Genomic DNA, 20,694 nt, shown 5'->3' with positions numbered 1-20,694 from the left:
ACAAGGGCTCGCGTTTCATCAAATTCCACTTTAATATGTGTGATACAAGATTGTACAGTTGGACCGACTGAAATTACACGCATCTTAAACATGGGTAGAGAATAGAAATCACAATAAATGTATCTGTATATAAAATAGACAAAATTACCTTACCAGATAAAATAAAAACAACAATAAAAATGCACTTGTTATCTTAAAGTCATTTCGATGGTGAGAGGAGTTTTATAGCAGTTTGGTGATTGATATGAAAAATGGTGATTGCTACATATAAAGATTTCAACCAAGGTCAAAAGCTGCACAGCGTAGGTGGTTCTGTTAAACAGTAAAGAAACAGTAAAAACAGGAAGTATAAAGAGTCGGAGAATGGAGTTCTGCTGTCTCATCACACTGTAGGATGGAAGGTCGATCCATTATTACCGAAAGACATGTAACAAGAAAAACAGCATTTCATTTGAAAAATATGGAGATCATGATAGATTTTTTTGCGCTTTTGGGGTTAGTTTAACTTCATGCCCTTTGGCCAAACAAACCACCAGTTTCTAAGCCAATAAGATTGGGTTTACAATATCATCCATTTTGAATTTGAAGATACTGAAGCACAACTATGTACAGAATTTCATAATAAAATGACCCAATTTTGCCTGCTTAAATTCATGCAGCAAATACCAAAACTGGGTATCTAAACTGGAAGCACAATGACCATTTCAAAATGTAGCATACTACATAAAAATTATTGAAATCATTTGGAAGATCAAGCATTGCGTCAAAGAGAATATTATTGCCATATGTATTTTGCTTGTTTGTTTACAATGAGTACAAAATAAACACAAACTAACAGGTTTCACATCAGCTGAAGACATTAGAGTCCCACAGCTTAACAGTCTGTCATATACTGTCTGCAACAATAAAATCAGGCACAGGCACCATGGCAAGCTGAGCTTCACGTGGTTATTTTGATCTGATTCAGCTTTGCCAAACTGACTGCTCCATACCTGCCTCCACCTCACAGGACTAAACCCCTCCTGGATCTCCACGTTCTAAATGGAATCTCATTGGACTGGAGCATACTAATGGGAGACAGATGCAAATTTCCAATTCAATTCTGCTTCAAAAATATGCAAAATCTTGTTTCAAAAACAAAATTGAAATCCCTGCCAAATCATTTTATGTATTGTTTCATTTATGGTTTGTTCCACAGAGGAAATATAATCTAATACATACTGACACACATCACAATCAATAGATGTATTATTATCAAAATAAATACAGCACTGATCATAATAGCTCTTCCACAAACACAAGGAAAAGCAGTAAGTCAATAGGGTAAAAAGACAGGTAAAATTGACAAAGATATAGTCTTAGTTCAGAAAAACAACCATAGGAACCATAAACAGCAGGCATCTTTGGGTCTTACAAAAAGTCTGTGACTGACAATATGGGGCACTGGCTCTCTAGTGCCCCCTACTTGCAGTGTGTGCAGTTAAATAAACAACCCTACACAGTACATACCCCTCAACTAATGAGGGCCCTGATAAATGCCTAACGTAAGCCTTCGTCTATGAGCAATAACATACTGGCAGACCATTATTTACCCTGCTCCTTTCAAAATGGTCATTTGGAAATATCCCAAACAACTGAAATGTGTGAGATATTGGGAGAAGATTTGGGTGTTATAAAACAAAGATACACAATGACTTAAAATTGTGGATCATGCTTCTTTTTTTTTCTTCTTCAAGTTACTATACCTTCCAACTGTACATTAATGGTGGCCACCCACACCCATAGCTAATCCATCACACACAGTGTTTCTGGGGGGGAAGGTTGGGAGCAAAACAGGGGTAACGCACAAACACACACGTCTACGTGGTGCGGGGAGAAGAGTATGTACAGAGAAATTCTTTGAGCACACCACTGGGTGTGCAGTATAAGCAAAGGCTTACAAAAGAGGAAGAACTGTGACTGTCTAGCAAAATCCCTCATCATCTCAGTCTCTCCTGCCTCCTCTGCATGGTTACAATCCTGAAGGTGTAATCTGGTTCTCTCCATTCCATTGGATATTTTATTCACTGGTTCCGCTCCACTCATGACCCATTATGAATAAATCAACAGTTGGTTCACATGTCCCTCTTCAGAGCCTCTGCACGAGTTCTTTGAACAAAGGAGACAACACAGTCAGTTACTGCACAAACAGAGGGATGGGTGGTGGGGACATCTTTCAACGATTACAACGGTACTCATGCTTTTGGTCCACTACAGAACTTGTTGGTGTGGGCAGTGGTTAAATAACATATGGCCTGGGCTCTTCTATTCCTAAGACCGCTTTTTTTTTTAGCAAAGCCAATATTCGTTGACTTTTTCGGACTACTCTCACGACATCTCCCCGTGTATAAGCGACACGGGGAGTGTCCAGAACCCTTCTCTCTGTGTGTAGGAGCCAGCCGCTCCTTTGGGCTCTCCTGTCTCCCCCCCCCCTTCCTGTGCAGCTGCGGGGTTTCCCTGTCAGTGTGGGCTCACAGCTCCAGAGGAGCTTCCTAGCCGGTCTGGGGCTGGACGCAGGGACTGACTGGCGCTCAGCACAAGACAGCACTTCCATTTTGGAAAGAAAAAAAAAATCCCTTTTGTGTTTTGTGTCTGCAACTTGTATTTTGGTGGGGAGTTCTGTGTCGTTAGACGACAGATACAGTCTCTAAAAGGGGAAGAGTCGGTGCCTTACAGTGGCCCGTACTTGTCTTCGTATCGGGCCATGGTGTTCTTGCAGCGGCCGCAATCTTTCCGCAGCTCGGCCACCTGCTGCCGCAACGCCGCGTTCTCCCGTTCCAGGAAGGAGGCGCGGACCGTGATCTGGTTCTCCTTCAGACGTCGGGCATCGCGAGAACGCTTGGCCGCCATGTTGTTCTTCTTTCTCCTGGACCAGTATTTATCATCCTTGGGGCGCGAGAGAGAGGAGGAAAGGGGCAGACGAACGGGCATCAACAGTGGATTGAAATAGGGAATGTCTGTTGTGGAAACAGCTATAATCTTTGGTCTCTAATCCCTCATGGTAGGTCTCTGACCCCTACTGTACCATATGAGGTTCCAACACTAATACAATTGTCACCTAATGGGTCTGTTATAATATAAATATAATAAGGTTATAATATAGCACAATGTGATCTATAACAACAGACATGAACAGGACTACCCACAATAATGTCGACAACTGTGTCGGATTAGAATATTTTACCTTCTGCTCATTGGGCACGAACACCTTCTTGGCCTTCTTGATCATGGGCTGTGGCTTCAGCTCCTCATCTGAGAACTTGTGCTTCCTGGGGTTGAACAGCTCTCCTCCAGGAACACTGGACAGCACCAGGTCGGTGGGATCAGGCTGGAAGTTCACATCAACCTCAATGGCCTCTGGGTCGATGGGAGAGGACGGGTTGCGATCCACCGCTTTGCCATCTACAGGAGAAACGGGAGGGTCTGAATGAGGTCGGGGTTTGACGGCAAGATCGTTTACTTATGGACGAGTATTGTTGTTTTATAAGTGGTGTACTGGATAATTAGAATGTTAATAAAAAAAAGACCCTTAAAACTAAGCTGCTCGACTGAAGTGGACAGCTGTTTAGTTTGACAATTCTTTCCCAAGGACAGTCCATCGGGGAAGGTTGTATATAGCGTCGTAACACGAGTCCCATGTTGTATGTATCCATGTTTGTTCTAGCCGCCTAGGGCAACATGCCAGACCATGTGTATATATATATATAAACACACACATACACACATGGTAATGCTGCACCAGTGGGTGAAAGTTTAGTACATTCTGTGTCGCAGTCTGTGGTTTGTGGGTGTGACTGATTTGAATATCATGAATGCAAAGTAGCATTAGAATATTGGTGGCTAAAAACATTACCCATACCCGCAACCCTTCATGATATTGTATACAGATGAAGAGTATGTTGGTGGGGACTACATAAATAGATGAGCAAGGCAGACTGTTGTCAATGCTACCCGGAACACAACATATTGTTCATTTGACTGAGCCTCTGAGACTCACCTCCACAATCGGCCAACTCGACTTCGGCTGCATCAGCCACAGACACGGAATCCTGATCATCATCATCCTCATCTTCCCCTCCCTCCTCCTCCTCCTCCTCCTCTTCCTCCTCCTGTTCCATCTTGGCTGTCTTCAGGGTGATGGTGACAATCTCCAAGGCTGAGGAGATGGTGGCGGAGGCCGAGGTAGAAGGGGCCTTGCTCTCCTTGTCCTCTTCCTGGGTCAGGCTCTTCTGAAGTTCCTCCTCCAGGGTGCTGGAGATCCCGTTCTCCAGCAGGAACTCATCCAGGTCCATGTACTCCAGGTGGAACTTCTCCCCGTCATAGGGGATGGTCTTCTCCCATATGGCTGGGGTCAGGGACGCTGACACGCCGCCCCCACTGCCGCCTGTACCCCCGGCTCCGCTGTCCCCTCCGCCTGATCCGGTCTCCACATTTTCAGTCGAACACAATTTCTCCTTCTCTATTTCTGGAAAACAGGACAGAGAGAAATATAAATTCATTCATTCATTATTTAACCCAGTATCTGTTTGCACTATGTTGACCATCCCTGCTGCTCATTCTTATTCGTATTTTTATATATTTTTTTAAATATTTAAATTGTTTTATTCTTAGATTATTGAGTTCTTAGGAATGGTTAAACTTTTGTACCTTTACTTAATTTAAGATTCGTATATGTTTAGTGTTTGCACCTCCCTGCCACTGTAAATTCCGTTGCGAATGAACCGAATTCTGATTCTGATCTGAAATACTTCACTTGTCTGTCTGATACATGGACACGGGATGAGGCTTTGCACTGTCACAACTAAATGTCAAATCAATGCTTCACCAAAATTATCAAATACATCCAAATAACGGTTGTCTGCGATGGACGTCGATCTTTATCTACGAAATAGAGGGACTGAAGGGAAAGGTGATGGGGGGGGGGGGGGGGGGGGGGTCAGAGTGGAGAAGGGGGCGTGACCATGTTTAACACACAAAGAAACATGGGCAAACAAAAGTAGGTTTCAATGTCATGGTATAGTAAAAAAAAAAAAAGGTCAATAATGGACGTGAAACGGGAGCCAGGAAGGTGCATGAGAGAAGCAGACAAACCAGGGTGGGAGCGAAAGTTAGCACTTAACGCAAAAGTGCGACCATGGATATGACATGAGCTTCCCAAAATTCAGTAGAATGTTCAGGCGAAATGTGATGAGTTGCTTGTCTTGATTCCTCATTATGACTTGGGTACACTGCTCTTAAGCATACTGAGAGGTGCTAGAACTTTTTGTTCCTTTCCCGTCACCTCCTTCCCCTCCCCCACCCACTTATGTGCTGAAGCCAAGGGGAAACAGGACTGTAACAGCCCTCACCACCAACTGTAGTCTACAATAGACTAGCTTTCCTAACTTCATTGTTGACGGACATCACTATTCGCAAGTGATTACTTGCACCTTAAACATGCATTACTACGTTTCCATTTGAATGCTGACAATTAAGGGTGAGCCAAGCTTGACAACGTTATAGTCCTCATTCAATGTGGGTCAAGTTGTAGATGCCTTGCATGGAGACACGAATATCACACCTCATACGTGGGTTTTTCCCCCATAAATGTAAGACTCGTCTTACCGTCGTCGCCTTCGTCGAGAATATTAGGAGGTGGGATGTCCATAATCTTCTTTAAAACAAAAGGGAACGATTTCTGAGGACTACATTTAAGCTCCAGTGTCCCATCGACAGTCGCTTTTTCGGCCATTTCTATAGCGCAAATGGAAATATTCCGTGGGAAAAGGTAAGCAAATATATACTGACGGTGATCCCTTTTGTTTCAGACTCGATGTTGCTTGGAAACCTGTTTGACAATTTCAAGCTTCAGAAACAAAACAACACAACACAGACCTGTCAGTCGCTTCGGGGAGCGCTGTTTCGTTATTCATGAGCTTTTGGCTGCGCCTCCTTTGGCAATGGTAAACGCTGATTGGATGCCCGACATTAATATTTAGTGCTGGAGTGTCGTTCTGAATTGTAGCAGTGCAACGCCCGTTAAATCTATTGGCTGAAGCAAAACCTTGTACATTTCCTATACATTGCAAAGGCTGATAGATATGTACAACGTGCGTGAACAGAGAAGGGAACATTTTGTCTCGACTGATGACCACAAACTAGGCTACTCATAGCCCAAAGAACAGCCTCATCACCAACCCACGTGTGAACGGGTGGCATATGCAGGCACCTTAATATTAATATGCTGTACTACTGTAGGTAGCAATGCTGGGTGATTAATTATGATGAAAACAATATAGGGATTTTTTCTTTCTTTCTGTTTGAGCAATACAGTTGGCGAAAGGGCAGAAATCTGACGACTTTTTATGAGATTTGTAAATCTGTCAGATGGTCATTCCAACAATAATTCAGTAAGGAGATAGGCGTTGCCTACGCTGTTTCATCCACTTCCACAAGGTGACACACCACTGGTGACCAAACACGTGCCCTCCACTCACGTGCAGGAACAAACTGTCTGGTGGGCGTGTTTATGGCACGTGCGCAGTAAGGCGGTACCAGATGAGATTCGTGCGATGGTGTGCACTGACAAAAACATTCTGTCCTCATCCTTTCTGATGCATCATGTTCATGTGTGTGGATCTGGTTAGGGACATATTTAAACTTCCAACTACACAGACAGAACCACGACGATCTTGTTTATTTATTTATTACAGTGCCAATATGAATCGTACAAAGCTAAAGTGTGGTTTTAGCCAGGGACATATAATGTAGCCTACTGGACACCATTCCATGGCACGCCGCATATATTTTCTCACTTCAACAAAAAGCCTTAGAGGACAAGCAAACAACCCACTTCAATTGCAATCTTTATGCAATAGCTTTTATTTCACTGGAATAAAACGACGCGATTTATCTTCAGAGGGGAAGTTGAATATGTTTAGCTATCAATAAATAAGCTAGAGTTTGCCACCTTAGAACACTGTCTTGGCTGATCGTGATCCCTCACATCAGTCCTAACACTGGATCTAAGGGATCAAAATCAACTTTTCAACAAAAAGTAATCTAATGTTTCACACTAATCTTTGCATTCAATGTCAAGCCAAAACATGTCCTCTGTGATATCCTGTCCTGCTTCGCTCTCCTCAGAGGAGACCAGAGGGCACACAGCTCTCGGTGACAGTACACAGTGCTTTTGGTTGCCAAGAGACTGATGATGATGCCAATCTTCGTCTGTTTCTTGCCCACAGAACAGATGGAATTTTGGCGATGAAGACTGTGTTCATCTCAGCAACATTAAACAGGTCAAGGACCGCCTTCTACAACACCACACCATTTACTTTGCCTATTGAAATGTAAACATGCAAACAAGTTTGTGTATTATCACAATTCATGGATTTGCCGAAAGGACTGAATGTTAAATGTATGTTCTTGATTCCTTGTATAGCCTTCATACTCAAAACACATGTTTTTAAGAGGAAAGGTTGTGAGGAATTCAAGGAGGAACATGAGATTCAACCATTGAATATAAGGTCTCAAAAGGCAGATCCAAGGACAGAGGACTGAAGGGAGAAGTATTTTCACGTAATCTTGCATTGAAAACAACCAACCTGCCAGAGGATTTATGGATTGTAAAGAAAGTGCTTTCTAAGAAGGAAATTATAATAGGTTGACACCCAAGGTTAACGTGCGTTGTGTGTCATTCTGTCATATTACTACAGGTACCCCTTCTGAAATCTTGGGGTGTAGGCTTAGGCTACTATTAGGCCAATTCCCTCTCTGGTTCTGGTAAAGGATACTTCGAAAGCAGAGTGGTTGTGGGTGGGAAGGGTTGCAGAGACAAAATGTTTACAGAGATTCCTCAATAGAGTAACATTGGATACACCACAATGGGCCCGATTTCAATTTAGACATTTTCATCACAACATTAGGTCCACATAGTATGAGAACATAATAGGGTGGCAAGTGGCATGCAAACAGGGATATTTTACGCTGAGAAGGTTTTTGCCCATTTCTAAGCTACTGCATCAGTTTATTTTGTCAACATGTCATAGGGAGTAGATGCACCGGCTGCATGTCACAAAATGAACGCACTATCCAAACAGAGTGGCCTACAGCTTAGTAATAACATGTTGCCACATTACTCTAAAACACATTTTGAGTAAGCTTGAATCGTCGCTGTACACTCACAATAGTGTAACAGATTTGGTTACGTTTATTCATGCAGAATACGGACTTACCGTTGTCATCAAAGGCAGAGAAAAATAATGGGTAGTCCAAAAGAGTTTTGAAGACTTCATTAACATTACCATTGTCCCCGAATATTTTATTAGCTGTTGACATTTCTAAACAACAAGACTGAGGTGCTTTTATCAGTAAACGAATCACCAAATCCTGGTAAAGAGACTTGAGGCTACACTTTACGTAGAAAACTATTTCCTTTCCCAACTACTTTCCAACTTCTCAGGTATTATCACGCGGTGCAGCAACATGTTGGTCAGTGGTCACGCTTTCCGACTTACTGAATATTTAAATTATCTTGTCCGACAATCAATGAATCCTCATGAAATTAATAATGGAATGTTTATTCAATGGAAACACCATGTCAATTGGTTGTATGGACTGTCAGTCATTTCTCACGTCCAATTATAATGTTGTGTAGGCTATGTCTTTCTAATGCGTCACATTCTAAGGCACGTGGGTCACAATGTAGACAACATCCTGACAGATAAATAAATCACAGAATTTGAGTCCAATAGGCCTGACATTAATCTTCAATAAATCTTAATAGTCCTAATAGAAAACAAGTAAAACAACCCTCTTAAAAAAAAGTTTATTCTGTAACAAAATAAATGATAAACAGCTGTCATTCACAAGTAAAAGTAACCTACAGTACATACTGCTTTTCCTGTATATTATTTCAAATAATACAATACACACTGTCTGGAAACACATCCCTTCCACATAATCACCACTGATGTGTAGGCTACTGAACCTTTCCACACTGTTTTTTGTGTTTTCCACAGTCATGTCATTGATCTCAAGGCACTGAATGACTCCCTAGAAGAACATAGGGTTGACTTGATAAACAAAAAATGTACACAACTTTAGTGCATTAAGTTTAAAAGAAGTGGTTAATCTGAAATTATATAAATTTGCTCATTCACAATTTTGTGATTATGTTGTGCTACAAGCAGTTTCTTACATTCAATATTATGAAATTAAATGAAATGAATAAATGTAAATATTCTCCATGCACAAAATACATCTTTCTGTCTGTGTTGTAAGCAAAACATACGTATTTGGTATCATTTATGGGTCAACTACACATTCAGAGGTAAATCCTCTGGAAGTTGCAGTCCTATGCTTCAAACATTCCCCAGTTAAAAGAGGCCCTACACTCCTGCCATATAGTAGGATGCCATGCAGGCACCCCAGTTACCCATACATTATAGAGCAGAGAACTCATCAAAGGGTGACATCAGTCATCAGAATTCTACATCCAATCCATGGAAGTGCACCACTGGTTGACTGGGAAGGTCCCCTTCTGTTAACTCAAAGTGCAGACATAAGGTTAAACGAAGATTGCAAACACCATTCCGGCAAAGATATTATGAACAGAACAATTAGGCACACAGACATGACTTCAAAGCACTGGTCTAGTTACTCAGCACAGAGATACTTTCAATTGACTAAACGTTTATCAACAGGTCAAATTAAACACGTTTAAGTCTGACGTTTTACTCTAAAGTAAGCCAGTCAATCTAGCCCATTTATGGGTCTGTGTAGCTCGACAGAAGAGAAATACGAAGAGTAAGCGAGAGTACCGCAAAATCCATGGAGTATGTGGTATGAGTATGTGGGTGGAGATGTTGTGTGGTTTGTGTATGTTATTGTGTATACTGTAGTATGCATCGCTACATAGGGAAATAGGGGTTTCAACCCTGAAGGAGGAAGTTGTATTTCCCAAAGTCAAACTCGTTTGGCATGATGAGCATGTCCTCACGGGCCTTGGCTAGCTTGCGACGCAGGAAGTCCCGCCTCTCCTTCCACTCCACCAGCTCCTCCTCGCTGTGGGCGTAGTCGCAGCTCACACCATCCTCACAGATGCTCTCCAGCCTGTCAATCATAGCAACTTTGGTTCATGGTGTCGTTTGCACAGGTAAGAGCTCCACCCCTCTGGCTCTACAATAACCTCCACATCATAAGCTTAAAGGCGTAACCTCCGCGACTCGTAAGCATCAGTGATCTGAGTGAATCACAAAGGGCTGAATGAGCAACATAGCCTCACACAGACGAGACTGACCTGGGGCACAGGGCGAAGCGGGGCCCGGGGAAGCGGTAGGCCCAGGCCAGGCTCTCGTCCTCGCCCTCGGAGCTGAACACTCGGTCCTTGTGCTTCTCGGAGGAGATGTGCTGCTGCCACTGGCGCTCGCCGTTACTGTGCCTCCCGCAGAGACGGCAGTGGAAGCCGTTCTGTCACAAACGCACAAACACAGCAATCCGACGCATCAGAAACCGCAATGGCGCCGCGCCTGCGTGGATTGAAGCGCACGGAGTCAGAGGCGCGTCGAGCCGCTCACCATTGGCTCAGCAAAGTCGGTTGGCATGACGATGTACTTATCCTCGGAGCAAGCGGGAGGTTGGGAGAGCCAGGCACCATCGGGCTGTCGGTCCTGACTGGTCAGAGACATCCACATGTCGTACATCTGCTGCATATCTTTCACTGCAGAAAGGGGATCGCAAGAAATGTTACACCTTGGGTCCAGCCAGATTCACTTCAGGATAGGGAATGTGAACAAAGAGACTGATATACTGTGAACAAAGAGCAGCGAATGTGAACGTGTCAAAGGTTTATTTGTCACATGCACCGCATAGCATCATCCAGAAGGTAAAATTATCGGGACCTGGCAAGCGAACATCTAAACATCTAAAGTAGCATCACAAAGAAACATACATATAAAAAGAAATATCTAGCCTACAGCATAAACAAATATACAAAGACAGGTTAGAAGCAAAATAGCACAAGCACAGAAGCGAAATAACGTAGCTAGCAAAACAAACGAGCAGCAGTTTACAGTGTGTGGGTTCACATACAGTTATGGTTCTTCATGTACGTCCACACTTCCTTCTCATCCAGACTGTGAGCGTAGGTGCAGTTCCCAGTAAAAGTGCATTTCCTCTGCTTCGCTATGTGGCCGCATATCTGAGGAGGGACACGTTTGCGCACCGTCACGGCCATTCAGGTTCCAGCAAGACGTCAGGCTCCTTGGTACGTTATTCACATGAAGTAGTTCCGTATCTGAGGGGGGGGGGGGGGGGGGGAGTGGAGGAATACGAGGAGAAGTGGACGTACCTCGTATTGCTGGGGGAAGGTTCTGGCATAGGGAAGAGGGCGCACCATCGCCCACTTCTTTCTCTCCAGGGACATCACCAACAGCACCCGGCGCTCCTTTGTCCAGCTGGGGCCGGAGGACAGGGACCGGGAGAAGGAAGACGTGTGACCGAAGGGGAAGCGAGAACATGTAACCGCAATTAGCATACATGGAGAGGGGGAGGAAGGATGAGAAGCAGGGAAGTGTGTGTGTGAGCTTGGGAGAGAGAGAGAGGGAGAGAGAGAGAGAGAGAGAGAGAGAAAGAGAGAGAGAGAGAGAGAGAGAGAGAGAGAGGGAGGGATGAGGGGGCAGGAGGAATATAAAGAGGGTGAAGCAGAATAACATAGAGGGGCTGGTGCTGTGTCACTACTACTGTGCAGTAATCTAAAGAAGGGGCTAGGAGCTAAACAGAGGTAAAAGCACTCAACATAGACTGCACACTCAATAGTATGTACTAGTTAGGCTGTTTCCTTACCTGTGCCTGGCTTTGGCTGTGCAATACTTCAGGGCTTTATCTGGCTCACTGACCAGACCGTCCTTCCAGCACTGACCACAGACAAACTTCATCCTCATGTTCAGACCTTTACTTCCTCCTCCTCTTGCGCCTCCTGTTGCTCGAGGTTGTGGCACGCTCTCAGGCTTTAGGTTCATGAGAAACACACAGATGCAGCAGCCATAAGCATCGGTGATGGAAATACGAGAAAATGAAAAAGAGAATGAATCAAACCTACGGAGATGGAGATATACGAGCTAAAGACTATATCTTATACAAGCTAAAGACTTTATCCACACAAAAGCTATACGCCGTATTTATTTGAAAGCGACAGGTGATCGAGATGTAAAAGGCTGCTGTTGTGCAACCAGAGTTCATTTTTACTTTGTTCCCTCTTTGCTTGTGTGCATTCTGCTCCAGTTTCTGCCAGTGTTTTGTAGACTCTAGCACAATTTCTTCAGGAGAGATACCTGGGTAAAAGACACACATAAGCACACACACACACAGCAAAAACAATGGACAACGACATGACAGCTACTGCCATCTACTGACAGAAGATGAGAACGCTTATCGCGGGGAGCTCCTCCTGTGATCATCTCTGCGACTGTGTGTTCAAATGTTTCGCGCGCACTCTTGGCTCCACCGACGGATTTGACTGCACCTGTGTCTCTCTGCAGCATCCAGCACTTGAGCTCGATGACAGAGTGGGCAAACTGGCAGGCGTCCTCCCGCTGGCAGCCGTAGCGGATGGCATGGCGGCACACGTCGTGATGGCACAGGGCGTGCAGGGGGCGGATCTTACTGTAGCTCACGCTGGTGGACCTCACCGCGTGGACCAGGCACCTGCAAGGAACAGAGGGGGGGAGGGGGGCTCTAGCCAAGTTTTGTGTGTATGTGTGAGGTGTGGGAATTGTGTCTGTGCGTGCCCGTGTGTGGTATTTCAGTGTTTGGGAACATCTATCAGGGGGTTGGAGCGTGGGTGTGGGTGCGTGTGAAGAATGTTACTTACTTGTTGCCGTCGAACGGGTGAGGAGCAGAAAGGTTGGAGCAAACATTCGGGGCCTCTTCACTGCGCTTACTTATGATCCTGGGCTTACTGTCGTAACACTCCTGGCAGACCGGTAAATGGAGCGCAAGACAAAGAGAGAGGAGACGGAGAGACCACGAAAGGCCACAAAAAAAGGAACATAAACAGAAAAGTACAGAAGAGGAAGAAGAGGTTTGAAGTTAGTTTGATCTATGCTTATTCTATGACTTGAAAAATGTGGTCAATCAGTTGTTTGATATGAAGTACGTAATCTCTCAAGGTTAGGATGGACTTAAAATATGTGTGGATTGAGCAATAGTTGCTTAGGATTTAAATGTGTGGTTTTATAAGTGACATGGGACAAGGTACTGTCGAGGAATGACCAGAGTGACCCTGTCAATATCCTTCAGTTTATTTGATAAAGATTACAAGATAAACAAGTGCAAACCATGACTATAAAAAATGTGGACACTGACAATTTATTTGACGCTTTGCATAAGGTAGAATACGTCAGATCAGAATGTTGTAACCTTGATATGAAGGTGTAGACCGTCGTATTTAGTTGTCAAGAACACTCTGTGCAGTTCTCAGCTCTATGATTTATTCATTTGTGTAAAAGAGGCTGACATAAAAGCACAGTGTCTGGGACCTTAACTGTTCAGGTAACCTGATCAAATCAGCCTGTGAGCTGGAGAGGAAAAAGGAAGAACCAGTTAGCGCCTGGTACCTACTACTAGTTCCAACAAGGAATTATTTTTCATTTAAAACCCTAATAGTACAGACCTTTGGTAGAGACATATGTCAATGAGGGCTCTTGTTATAGAAGGACTGAGTGCCTTCTGTCTGCAAGCTTGCATTAAACTTAACTGATGCACAGAACTCTAGGTCACTTGTGTTATTTGGGAGTATTCAGGACCGCTTTAGGGAACCAGGGAAGGAGACTGACCTAGGAGACCTAGATAAGCCTGAGAAACTGTATGTAAAGTTGAACGGTTCTCTGATGCATCAGTATTTACCAATGTGTCCATCTATTGGTTAGTCAATGAGTCTGTTTGAATTGGTTAATCAGTTGGTTCATTGGTTCATCGTTTCTCTATATAATGTCGTGGTTTATTGATTATTGGGCATGGGTGGTACTCAGTGGTGAGGTAGATAGGCCTCGTTTTGCAAAGACACATGTCCTGAACTAGTCAGGGGTTTTGGAAGGTTGAGAAAAAGACAACAGCAGATATGGTGCCCGAGGAAAATAGAATGTTCTCGAAGGAGAAAGGGGGGCCAGGGTGAGTCAGCGTTACAGGAGACTGTTGTGTGCTTGGCTCTCTAGGACAGTGAGGAAGGGAGGTGCCAAGGGCTAACAGCTGGGAAAATTCATGATTGAAGGCCTTGTGGTTCAGTTGCCTCAGATTCCGGGATCTAGGTCCTTAAGAGTGGCAGGCCAAGCTGACCTAGCCAGGGAAGTGAAGAGATACATATGGAGGTTGGGTGAAACATATTGGATGGGGAGAAGGGGTGAAAAAGGGACTGAGGAGTAAAGGGAACATAGAGAGAGGTTTTGAGTAGACATTAGATATAGGGAGTGCGCACGCATGTCGGTTTTATCGAAGATAGGTTGGCCTTGGCCAAAACGTGGGAAGAGAACCTTCTAGAGCATTGTGAAATCATCATGCAGGGCAGGAGATATTCCTCATATCAGCCTATATAATAAAATGTGTTCACGTGTGTGATTGCTTTTGGTGTCTTACGCATACTGCTGCTGCATTGCTGAATAAACCATCAAGCCATCTTGACTCTAAAAGATCTTCCGACTGTATTTTTCATCTAAATCCTTTTGAACAAACTCCTACAATAACTAAACTGGGTGCTGTTTGATATCTTTCGAAGACCTTCCCCACAAAAACAAGCCAGTTTAAAACAAGGACTTTCTCCTCCACAGGGACAATCGGTGAATACAGAGCGCCAATAATTGCAATGGTCAAATGAGGAAATAAGCTCATGCTTTTGTGTGCTTGTGTGTTCTTGTTTGTGTCCATTGTACCTTACAGAGGAAGATGAACATGCCATTGTAGAGCTGCAGCAGATGCTTGATCGTGGGGACAGATCCGGGGCTGGTGTCGGGCGGGCCGAACAGCAGGTCCCGGTTCAGAGCTCCCCTCCTCTCCTGGGTCCACACATCAATCTCCTGCTGGCAGAAGGCAAACATGCAGGCCTCCCCAAACTTACAGCCTTTCTTCAAGCCAGACTGCAGTATCTCTGGATAGGGGGAAAAGGGGACACAGCCATCAACTACAACCTGTATGAACACACTTGTGAGTAGGTATCGACGTTTTGAAAAGTGTTTGTTTTTCGGGGCCGTTTAGTGCAAATAGGACACGGTTCTCCAAACCTCTCTAAATCAACAACTAACCATACTCGCACACCGTGTGAAGTCGGAATGTGTATTTTTCTCAACGTTTTGCATAAGAAACAGTTAAGTAACCGTCAAACAGGCTGTTGAGATTTAGATTTGTATTATGTCGTAACAAGGAGTAAGTTACAGTGATAATGTAAACTTTGAAGGCCTCTTTGTAGGGCAAAAATTCTTATGCCATTTTGTATTCCTAGGAACCATCTTTCTCTCTCCTTCTGTGTTCGTCGGTCAAGGACACAGCTGATAGGGATAATCTGTGTTGTGTTAGACTGGCACCTCCAGGTGCAGACCCTAGTGGAGAGGGATTAACTGGCATTCATTTCTGAATAATTTGAACTAATGGGCTGTTTTTTTATATCAAGTGTTAATACTTTATAATGGGCTCTCTGACTTTGCAAAGCCACTAAGAGACTTGTGTCGAGTTATTTCCTTGATTCTACAACTCCATCTCCAAAAAGTAGAATTGATGTCACAGCATAAGTGAAGAGTGCTATATGTGCTATATATATTTAGTTAAGTTGCTATATGCGGCACATCATTTTTATTCAGATGTCTGTGCAGACATTTTATTCCGTTTTTACTAGTACTCTATACTCTGATATTGGGTAGCATGTGGTATGTATATGTGCTACATCCTTTTATACAACTACGTAGTGTTAACTCCCTTGTTTTGATATGCTTCATGTTTCTTCTGACCTTGAGATGAATCTTTGGTCCTTATCCAAATGGCCTTTACTCTAACCACTGGTGTTCATGTGGGTTTCACCCAGTCTGTCTTTAAGGTTCAGGATCTTTAAGCCCTTCCAACATTCTTCCTTTGGACCACAGTACAGTATGTACGTAGTTTCAAACTGAAGCTATCATGACCTAGCCTGGTCCTAACCAGACTACGTTCATTGCATTTGTACAGAGAGTCTGGGCTCGATCCATTGACGAGCGTTAACTTCCTTGAAGGCGGGTACTCTGTTGAAGTTTAAAACTATTGGGTCTGCCCAGAGCCACTCTGGATCTGCCATAACCAATCGCTAGCGTTTGCCTTAGCCAACTCCTTCACCACTAACGGAGCTAGCTGGAAAATCAAACGAACCCCGTGGGGATCAAAGATTGTTCTTGCTCCGGCTTTAACTTCTGAATATTCGGCAGTGTTGCCACAACGGACATAATGGCTTCGCTCGCATCTTTCTCCGCCGCCGTTACGGAACTACAACTCAAACTACCGCACGACATCAACGTCATCGTTCTTAGCCACTCCCTCTGTTCGCTGATTGGACCAGTAAAAAGTTTACCAGAGACATCTGACCAATATACCTTAAGCCCAGATGCAGTACAGAAGCAAAATGAAAATTGAGTTTTTCTGAATTTGATGATGATACCCAGCTGAAAGTGTGAACAGAGTTTAGCAGTCCTCACCCTTGCAGAGGACATAGTGTCCGAAGACCTGGTTCTTGATGGGCCTCGGCCTCACTCTCATCCAGAGAGACTCAGCCCTGCTCCTGCAGAGCAGGATGTCCCGCCTACAGTTATGGACCAAGTCTGGCTGGTGCTGGACATCAAAGATCCCTGGGCCTGGGAGGCAAGAAGGAAGAAGGGGGGCAGAGTTAGAAAGAGAGAGAGGGGAGATTGTCGGAGACAGAGAGAGCAGACGTCAGAGTGTGTGTGTGTGTGTGTGTGTGTAGGGGTGGGGATGCTACCTGTGCTGATGTAACAGGTGAAGCAGCCCTGTAGGAATATGTGGGTGGCGGCCAGAGGGTTCTGGTATAGCCGGGACATGACTGAGCTTCCATGGTTGTTCTGGTACGCAAAACAGCTTTCAGTTACAATGCCATCAAGACAAATATAACATGTCAATGAGGAAAAGAATCGAGAGAAAAAGACAATTCTCACAGTATAGTTCGACTTGGTCGAGCGCGATGCAGGCGGCGCACTGACGGACCTCCCACCACCTAGTTAAAAGAGGAGACGTTCTATTAAACATACATTTGACTGTATTGTACAAAAACAACACTACGTGTTTTTGCTTTTTACATACTCCTACCCTCAGTACACTCACCAGACTGAGTGACCCCAGAGGAGGAGACCAGCCTGCCTCCGCCAACTACCTTGGACGTGAGTGTGAGTGCAGAGGCGCCCTCTAGTGGCGAGAAAGTGTCGAGTGAATCGAGAGAATCCAGTGCGTTCAGGGGATACCCAGCCAGTTCAGGTGGGCCCTCATCACCCAGGACAGGGATGCTGTCGGGGCCATTCAAGAAGTCAAGTCCCTCGAGGTCGAGGTCGCTCAATTCATCTCCGGTGGCTGCCCTGGGGGGAGCCTCAGCTCCACTGCCTAGAAAGGGGGCCAGGTTGTCTAAAGCATCCAGGGCATTCATTTCCATCAGGGCATTTAGTGATGGTTGGTGGGCACTGCCATCGCCACCCCCTCCACGAGCTGGGAAACTATCCAAGGCATCCAGGCCATCAAGGGAATCCAGGGAACTCGGTGCTGTGCTGGGGTCCTCCTCTTTGGGGCGAAAGGTGTCCAGGGAGTTGAGCTGGCTGACAGCAGAGGTGAAGAATGCTGGGGGGAGCTTGGGAGAGGGCGCGGGGAGGGCCAGGCCATAAGTCTGAACAGGGCGCGATGTGAAAATGCAGGGCTCAGTGGGAAAGGAAGCCTGGAGATGGGTTTGGGTGAGGGACATGGGTGGGGGGGGGGGGGGGGGGGGGGGGGGAAGGAGATGGGAGAGAGAGGCGAGTGGCGATGGTTATTAATCCAGGAAAATGGAGAGAAAAATACGCAACTTTTTTGTTGTTGTTGTTATTCTCAACTTGTCATGCAACCCGATGCTCACCTCAGTTGCTTCTGGCTCATTAGAAAAACTGTCCAGGAGGGTGTCTAGATCATCCCCTATCAAATCCAAGTCTCCCGGGGCCTCGAGCCCTGAGTGGAGAAGGCCTTGGGGGCCTTGATCAAGGCTGTCGACAGACCGGCTGGAACTCATACATCCAGCTGCAAGGAGTGAGGTGTCACCATCACGGCCTGGTATCCTGGCAGGTGGAGGCGTGTCTGAGAAGCCACCTGAAAATGGGACAGGAGAGGAACAAGAGTTGAAATGGAAATCGGTTTCTGGCATGTACTGACGGTGATGATCATCTAAACTCAGGGTAATTGGGAGTCAGGTGGCTGAGCGGGTAGAGCATCGGGCTAGTAATCTGAAGGTTGCCAGTTCGATTCCCGGACGGTGTACATGACGTTGTGTCCTTGGGAAAAGGCACTTCACCCTACTTACCTAGGGGAGGATGTCCCTGTACTTAAGTCGCTCTGGATAAGAGCGTCTGCTAAATGACTAAATTGAAATGTTAATGTAAATGTTATGTAATTCCTACTTGGTGCGATGTCCCTCAAGGAATCCATTATATTGGCTGAAGTCTAGAGGGTGAGAAGGAAGAAGAAAAAAAGATGGCACTGGCTCATTTTGCAAACATCCCGCAATATATGAAACCTCAGTCAGATCACTTACAGTATTTACAGTAAAGTACTTGCCTTATTCACATGAGGACCTGTGGTACCATTACTGTCACCTCCAGTAGCAGCTGGCTCCTTTAAGGGGGAGTGGGGGGGATTCAAATACTCAATATGGAGTTTCAATTACTCTATATGTTCAACATTTTCTAAGTTGTTGTGGAGAATTTTATGAAAGTAACGATCAACTGCTTTGAGCAACCCCTTAAAGTCCTGGAACAAGTCAGAAAAAAGGATGCTCACCTTGGAGCTAACATAGGCTTTGCGGACCCTCATGCCCAGTCTATTAGCCAGTTCCCGTGCCAGCTCGTTGGCTTGTTTGTCCTATGAGTGGAGATAAAAAATGATTTAAGGACACAAACTATCCGTACGAACAGTATAGTCACTTACAAAACCCCAATAATGATATCACCTCAATCAACTTGTCACGTGAAAGTGTGATAGCTAAGTATGGGGGCATAGAGATATAAATCTCGATGAAGTTGTCTTGCGACTGTCCTATAGATGACTTACGTTAGGAGCCGTGAGCAGGCAGCCAATGCTGCAGTTGTAGGCCTCTCTGTATCGTCCCAGCTCCTTAAGACATAGGGCCTTCCTGTACAGAGCCCTGCGACTGCCCTCACACACTGCCAGCGCATGGTCACAGTCCTGAATGCACCGTTCATACTTGTCCTGAGAGGGAAGGAATCAATGATAGTGGACTGAGGGTTCTGTGTGTGTGTGTGTGTGCGTGCATGTAAATATATATATATATCTTACCATGCTATGATAGGTGCTGGCCCGGTTCACATACAGGCTCTCCAACAGGGCTGGAGGGATGCCCAGGTCCTTTGACTGGGCATACTGAGCCACATTCACCCCTTCCGTAAAGTTTGTAATGGCCTGGTCCCACTGCCCCTTCCTGAATGACACATTTCCCTCATCCAGAAGGTTGCAAATAAGCTGGGTCAAAACGCCCTGGAGCAAAGATTGTAACAGTGGGAGGGGCAAGGACAGAGGGGGAGGATAAGTAAAGAGAAAGGAGTTGGGAAATGTTTGGGAAATGGGAATGCACACAAACTTCCAACAGATATTTGGGGCAGTAAGTTGAGTTTGTGGGAATTATGACCATGGTCACAATAGACAGTCTTATACAGTTTTCTTAACCTTACCTCATTGCTGTTGGGCTTTGGGTGAGGCAAAGATGGCCTATAGGAGAAACGAGTTTTTTCCAATATCAACAAGTGAAAGCTAAAACTTTACCCATATCCTTCCACTCATTTGATATTAGCCATTTACAAAAAAATCTTTATGTAAACCTATAGCAACACAATATTAGTATGAATCTATTCTAACCGCATGAGTGAAAGTCCTTTCTGTATTTCGTTCTTGCGCTTCTGCCGTTCCGAGTCCATAGCTGCAAAATCACATGCGCGAAAACAGATGTAAACATCAGGCTTTTTGAAGAATATCTGCAGACTGAGTGGCAGGTACAGTACTTCATTAACATAAGTTAATAAAGTCACTTTTTACAAATAAAAGAAATACAGATGGACACTGTAGGACCACAGTATCTGTAAAATAAAAATATATATGCAGAAAGCTACCAGAGCTACATGTTAGGGGCGTTCGCCTAATTACATTTTCTGCAAGAACGTGCAACAAATAAACTCGAGACTCACCTGTCAAGAAACAAAGTCGGTGTTTTACTAGTAGTGGTAGTTTACATTTACACATACAGCACAGAACATTTCCCGTCGTGGACAACAATATCCTTTGCAACCCTGAAGAATACTACTGTATCTCTCTCTAGCAGCTAGCATAAGTGAGCAGATTCAACAGAACAGTTTCACTTCCAATTCCTCGAAAAGCCCTCACCACCCCATCGTATTACTGAATCTA

At 44.7% G+C, this 20,694-nt stretch overlaps 2 protein-coding genes across 3 annotated transcripts; both read right to left on the bottom strand.

Moving 5' to 3' along the window:
* Positions 1-8: 8 nt before the first annotated feature.
* On the bottom strand, positions 9-8,538 carry tefb (TEF transcription factor, PAR bZIP family member b). Of its 2 annotated transcripts, none has more exons than XM_047038015.1 (5): positions 8,256-8,538; positions 4,037-4,504; positions 3,224-3,441; positions 2,714-2,925; positions 9-2,148 (listed from the first exon to the last, which is right to left on the bottom strand). In XM_047038015.1, the coding sequence occupies exons 1-5, from the start codon at positions 8,356-8,358 to the stop codon at positions 2,115-2,117; spliced, it is 1,035 nt and encodes a 344-aa protein (XP_046893971.1). In that variant the 5' UTR covers positions 8,359-8,538; the 3' UTR covers positions 9-2,114. The 2 variants fall into 2 exon arrangements, with proteins under 2 accessions (XP_046893971.1, XP_046893970.1); XM_047038014.1 differs by lacking the exon at positions 8,256-8,538 and adding an exon at positions 5,644-5,961.
* Positions 8,539-8,832: 294 nt separating this feature from the next.
* Positions 8,833-20,678, bottom strand: zc3h7ba (zinc finger CCCH-type containing 7Ba). The gene is made up of 23 exons (XM_047037893.1): positions 20,475-20,678; positions 20,149-20,209; positions 19,965-20,001; positions 19,573-19,770; positions 19,327-19,485; positions 19,057-19,137; positions 18,835-18,891; positions 18,678-18,720; positions 18,143-18,369; positions 17,368-17,965; positions 17,202-17,260; positions 17,009-17,108; positions 16,728-16,883; positions 14,946-15,160; positions 12,893-12,993; positions 12,545-12,726; positions 12,268-12,353; positions 11,866-12,029; positions 11,372-11,477; positions 11,113-11,221; positions 10,599-10,741; positions 10,322-10,491; positions 8,833-10,134 (listed from the first exon to the last, which is right to left on the bottom strand). The coding sequence occupies exons 1-23, from the start codon at positions 20,527-20,529 to the stop codon at positions 9,954-9,956; spliced, it is 3,288 nt and encodes a 1,095-aa protein (XP_046893849.1). The 5' UTR covers positions 20,530-20,678; the 3' UTR covers positions 8,833-9,953.
* Positions 20,679-20,694: the final 16 nt, after the last annotated feature.

Source organism: Hypomesus transpacificus, chromosome 17 (assembly GCF_021917145.1).
Source record: "Hypomesus transpacificus isolate Combined female chromosome 17, fHypTra1, whole genome shotgun sequence".
NCBI lineage: Eukaryota > Metazoa > Chordata > Actinopteri > Osmeriformes > Osmeridae > Hypomesus > Hypomesus transpacificus.
Note: the sequence above shows the minus strand (reverse complement) of the source record. Positions and strands in the feature narration are given on the sequence as shown.

What these genes read in the sequence shown, in the direction of transcription:
- zc3h7ba (XM_047037893.1), bottom strand. Translation starts at nt 20,529, where the DNA reads ATGTGTAAATGTAAACTACCACTACTAGTAAAACACCGACTTTGTTTC. An exon ending in ACACTATGTCCTCTGCAAGG is followed by an intron (nt 15,161 to 16,727) that starts GTGAGGACTGCT and finishes CCCCCTATCCAG; the next exon opens with AGATACTGCAGTCTGGCTTG. An exon ending in GTACATGAAGAACCATAACT is followed by an intron (nt 10,742 to 11,112) that starts GTATGTGAACCC and finishes CCCTTTCTGCAG; the next exon opens with TGAAAGATATGCAGCAGATG.
- tefb (XM_047038014.1), bottom strand. Translation starts at nt 5,770, where the DNA reads ATGGCCGAAAAAGCGACTGTCGATGGGACACTGGAGCTTAAATGTAGT. An exon ending in TCTCGACGAAGGCGACGACG is followed by an intron (nt 4,505 to 5,643) that starts GTAAGACGAGTC and finishes CCTGTTTTCCAG; the next exon opens with AAATAGAGAAGGAGAAATTG. An exon ending in TCGTGCCCAATGAGCAGAAG is followed by an intron (nt 2,926 to 3,223) that starts GTAAAATATTCT and finishes TCGCGCCCCAAG; the next exon opens with GATGATAAATACTGGTCCAG.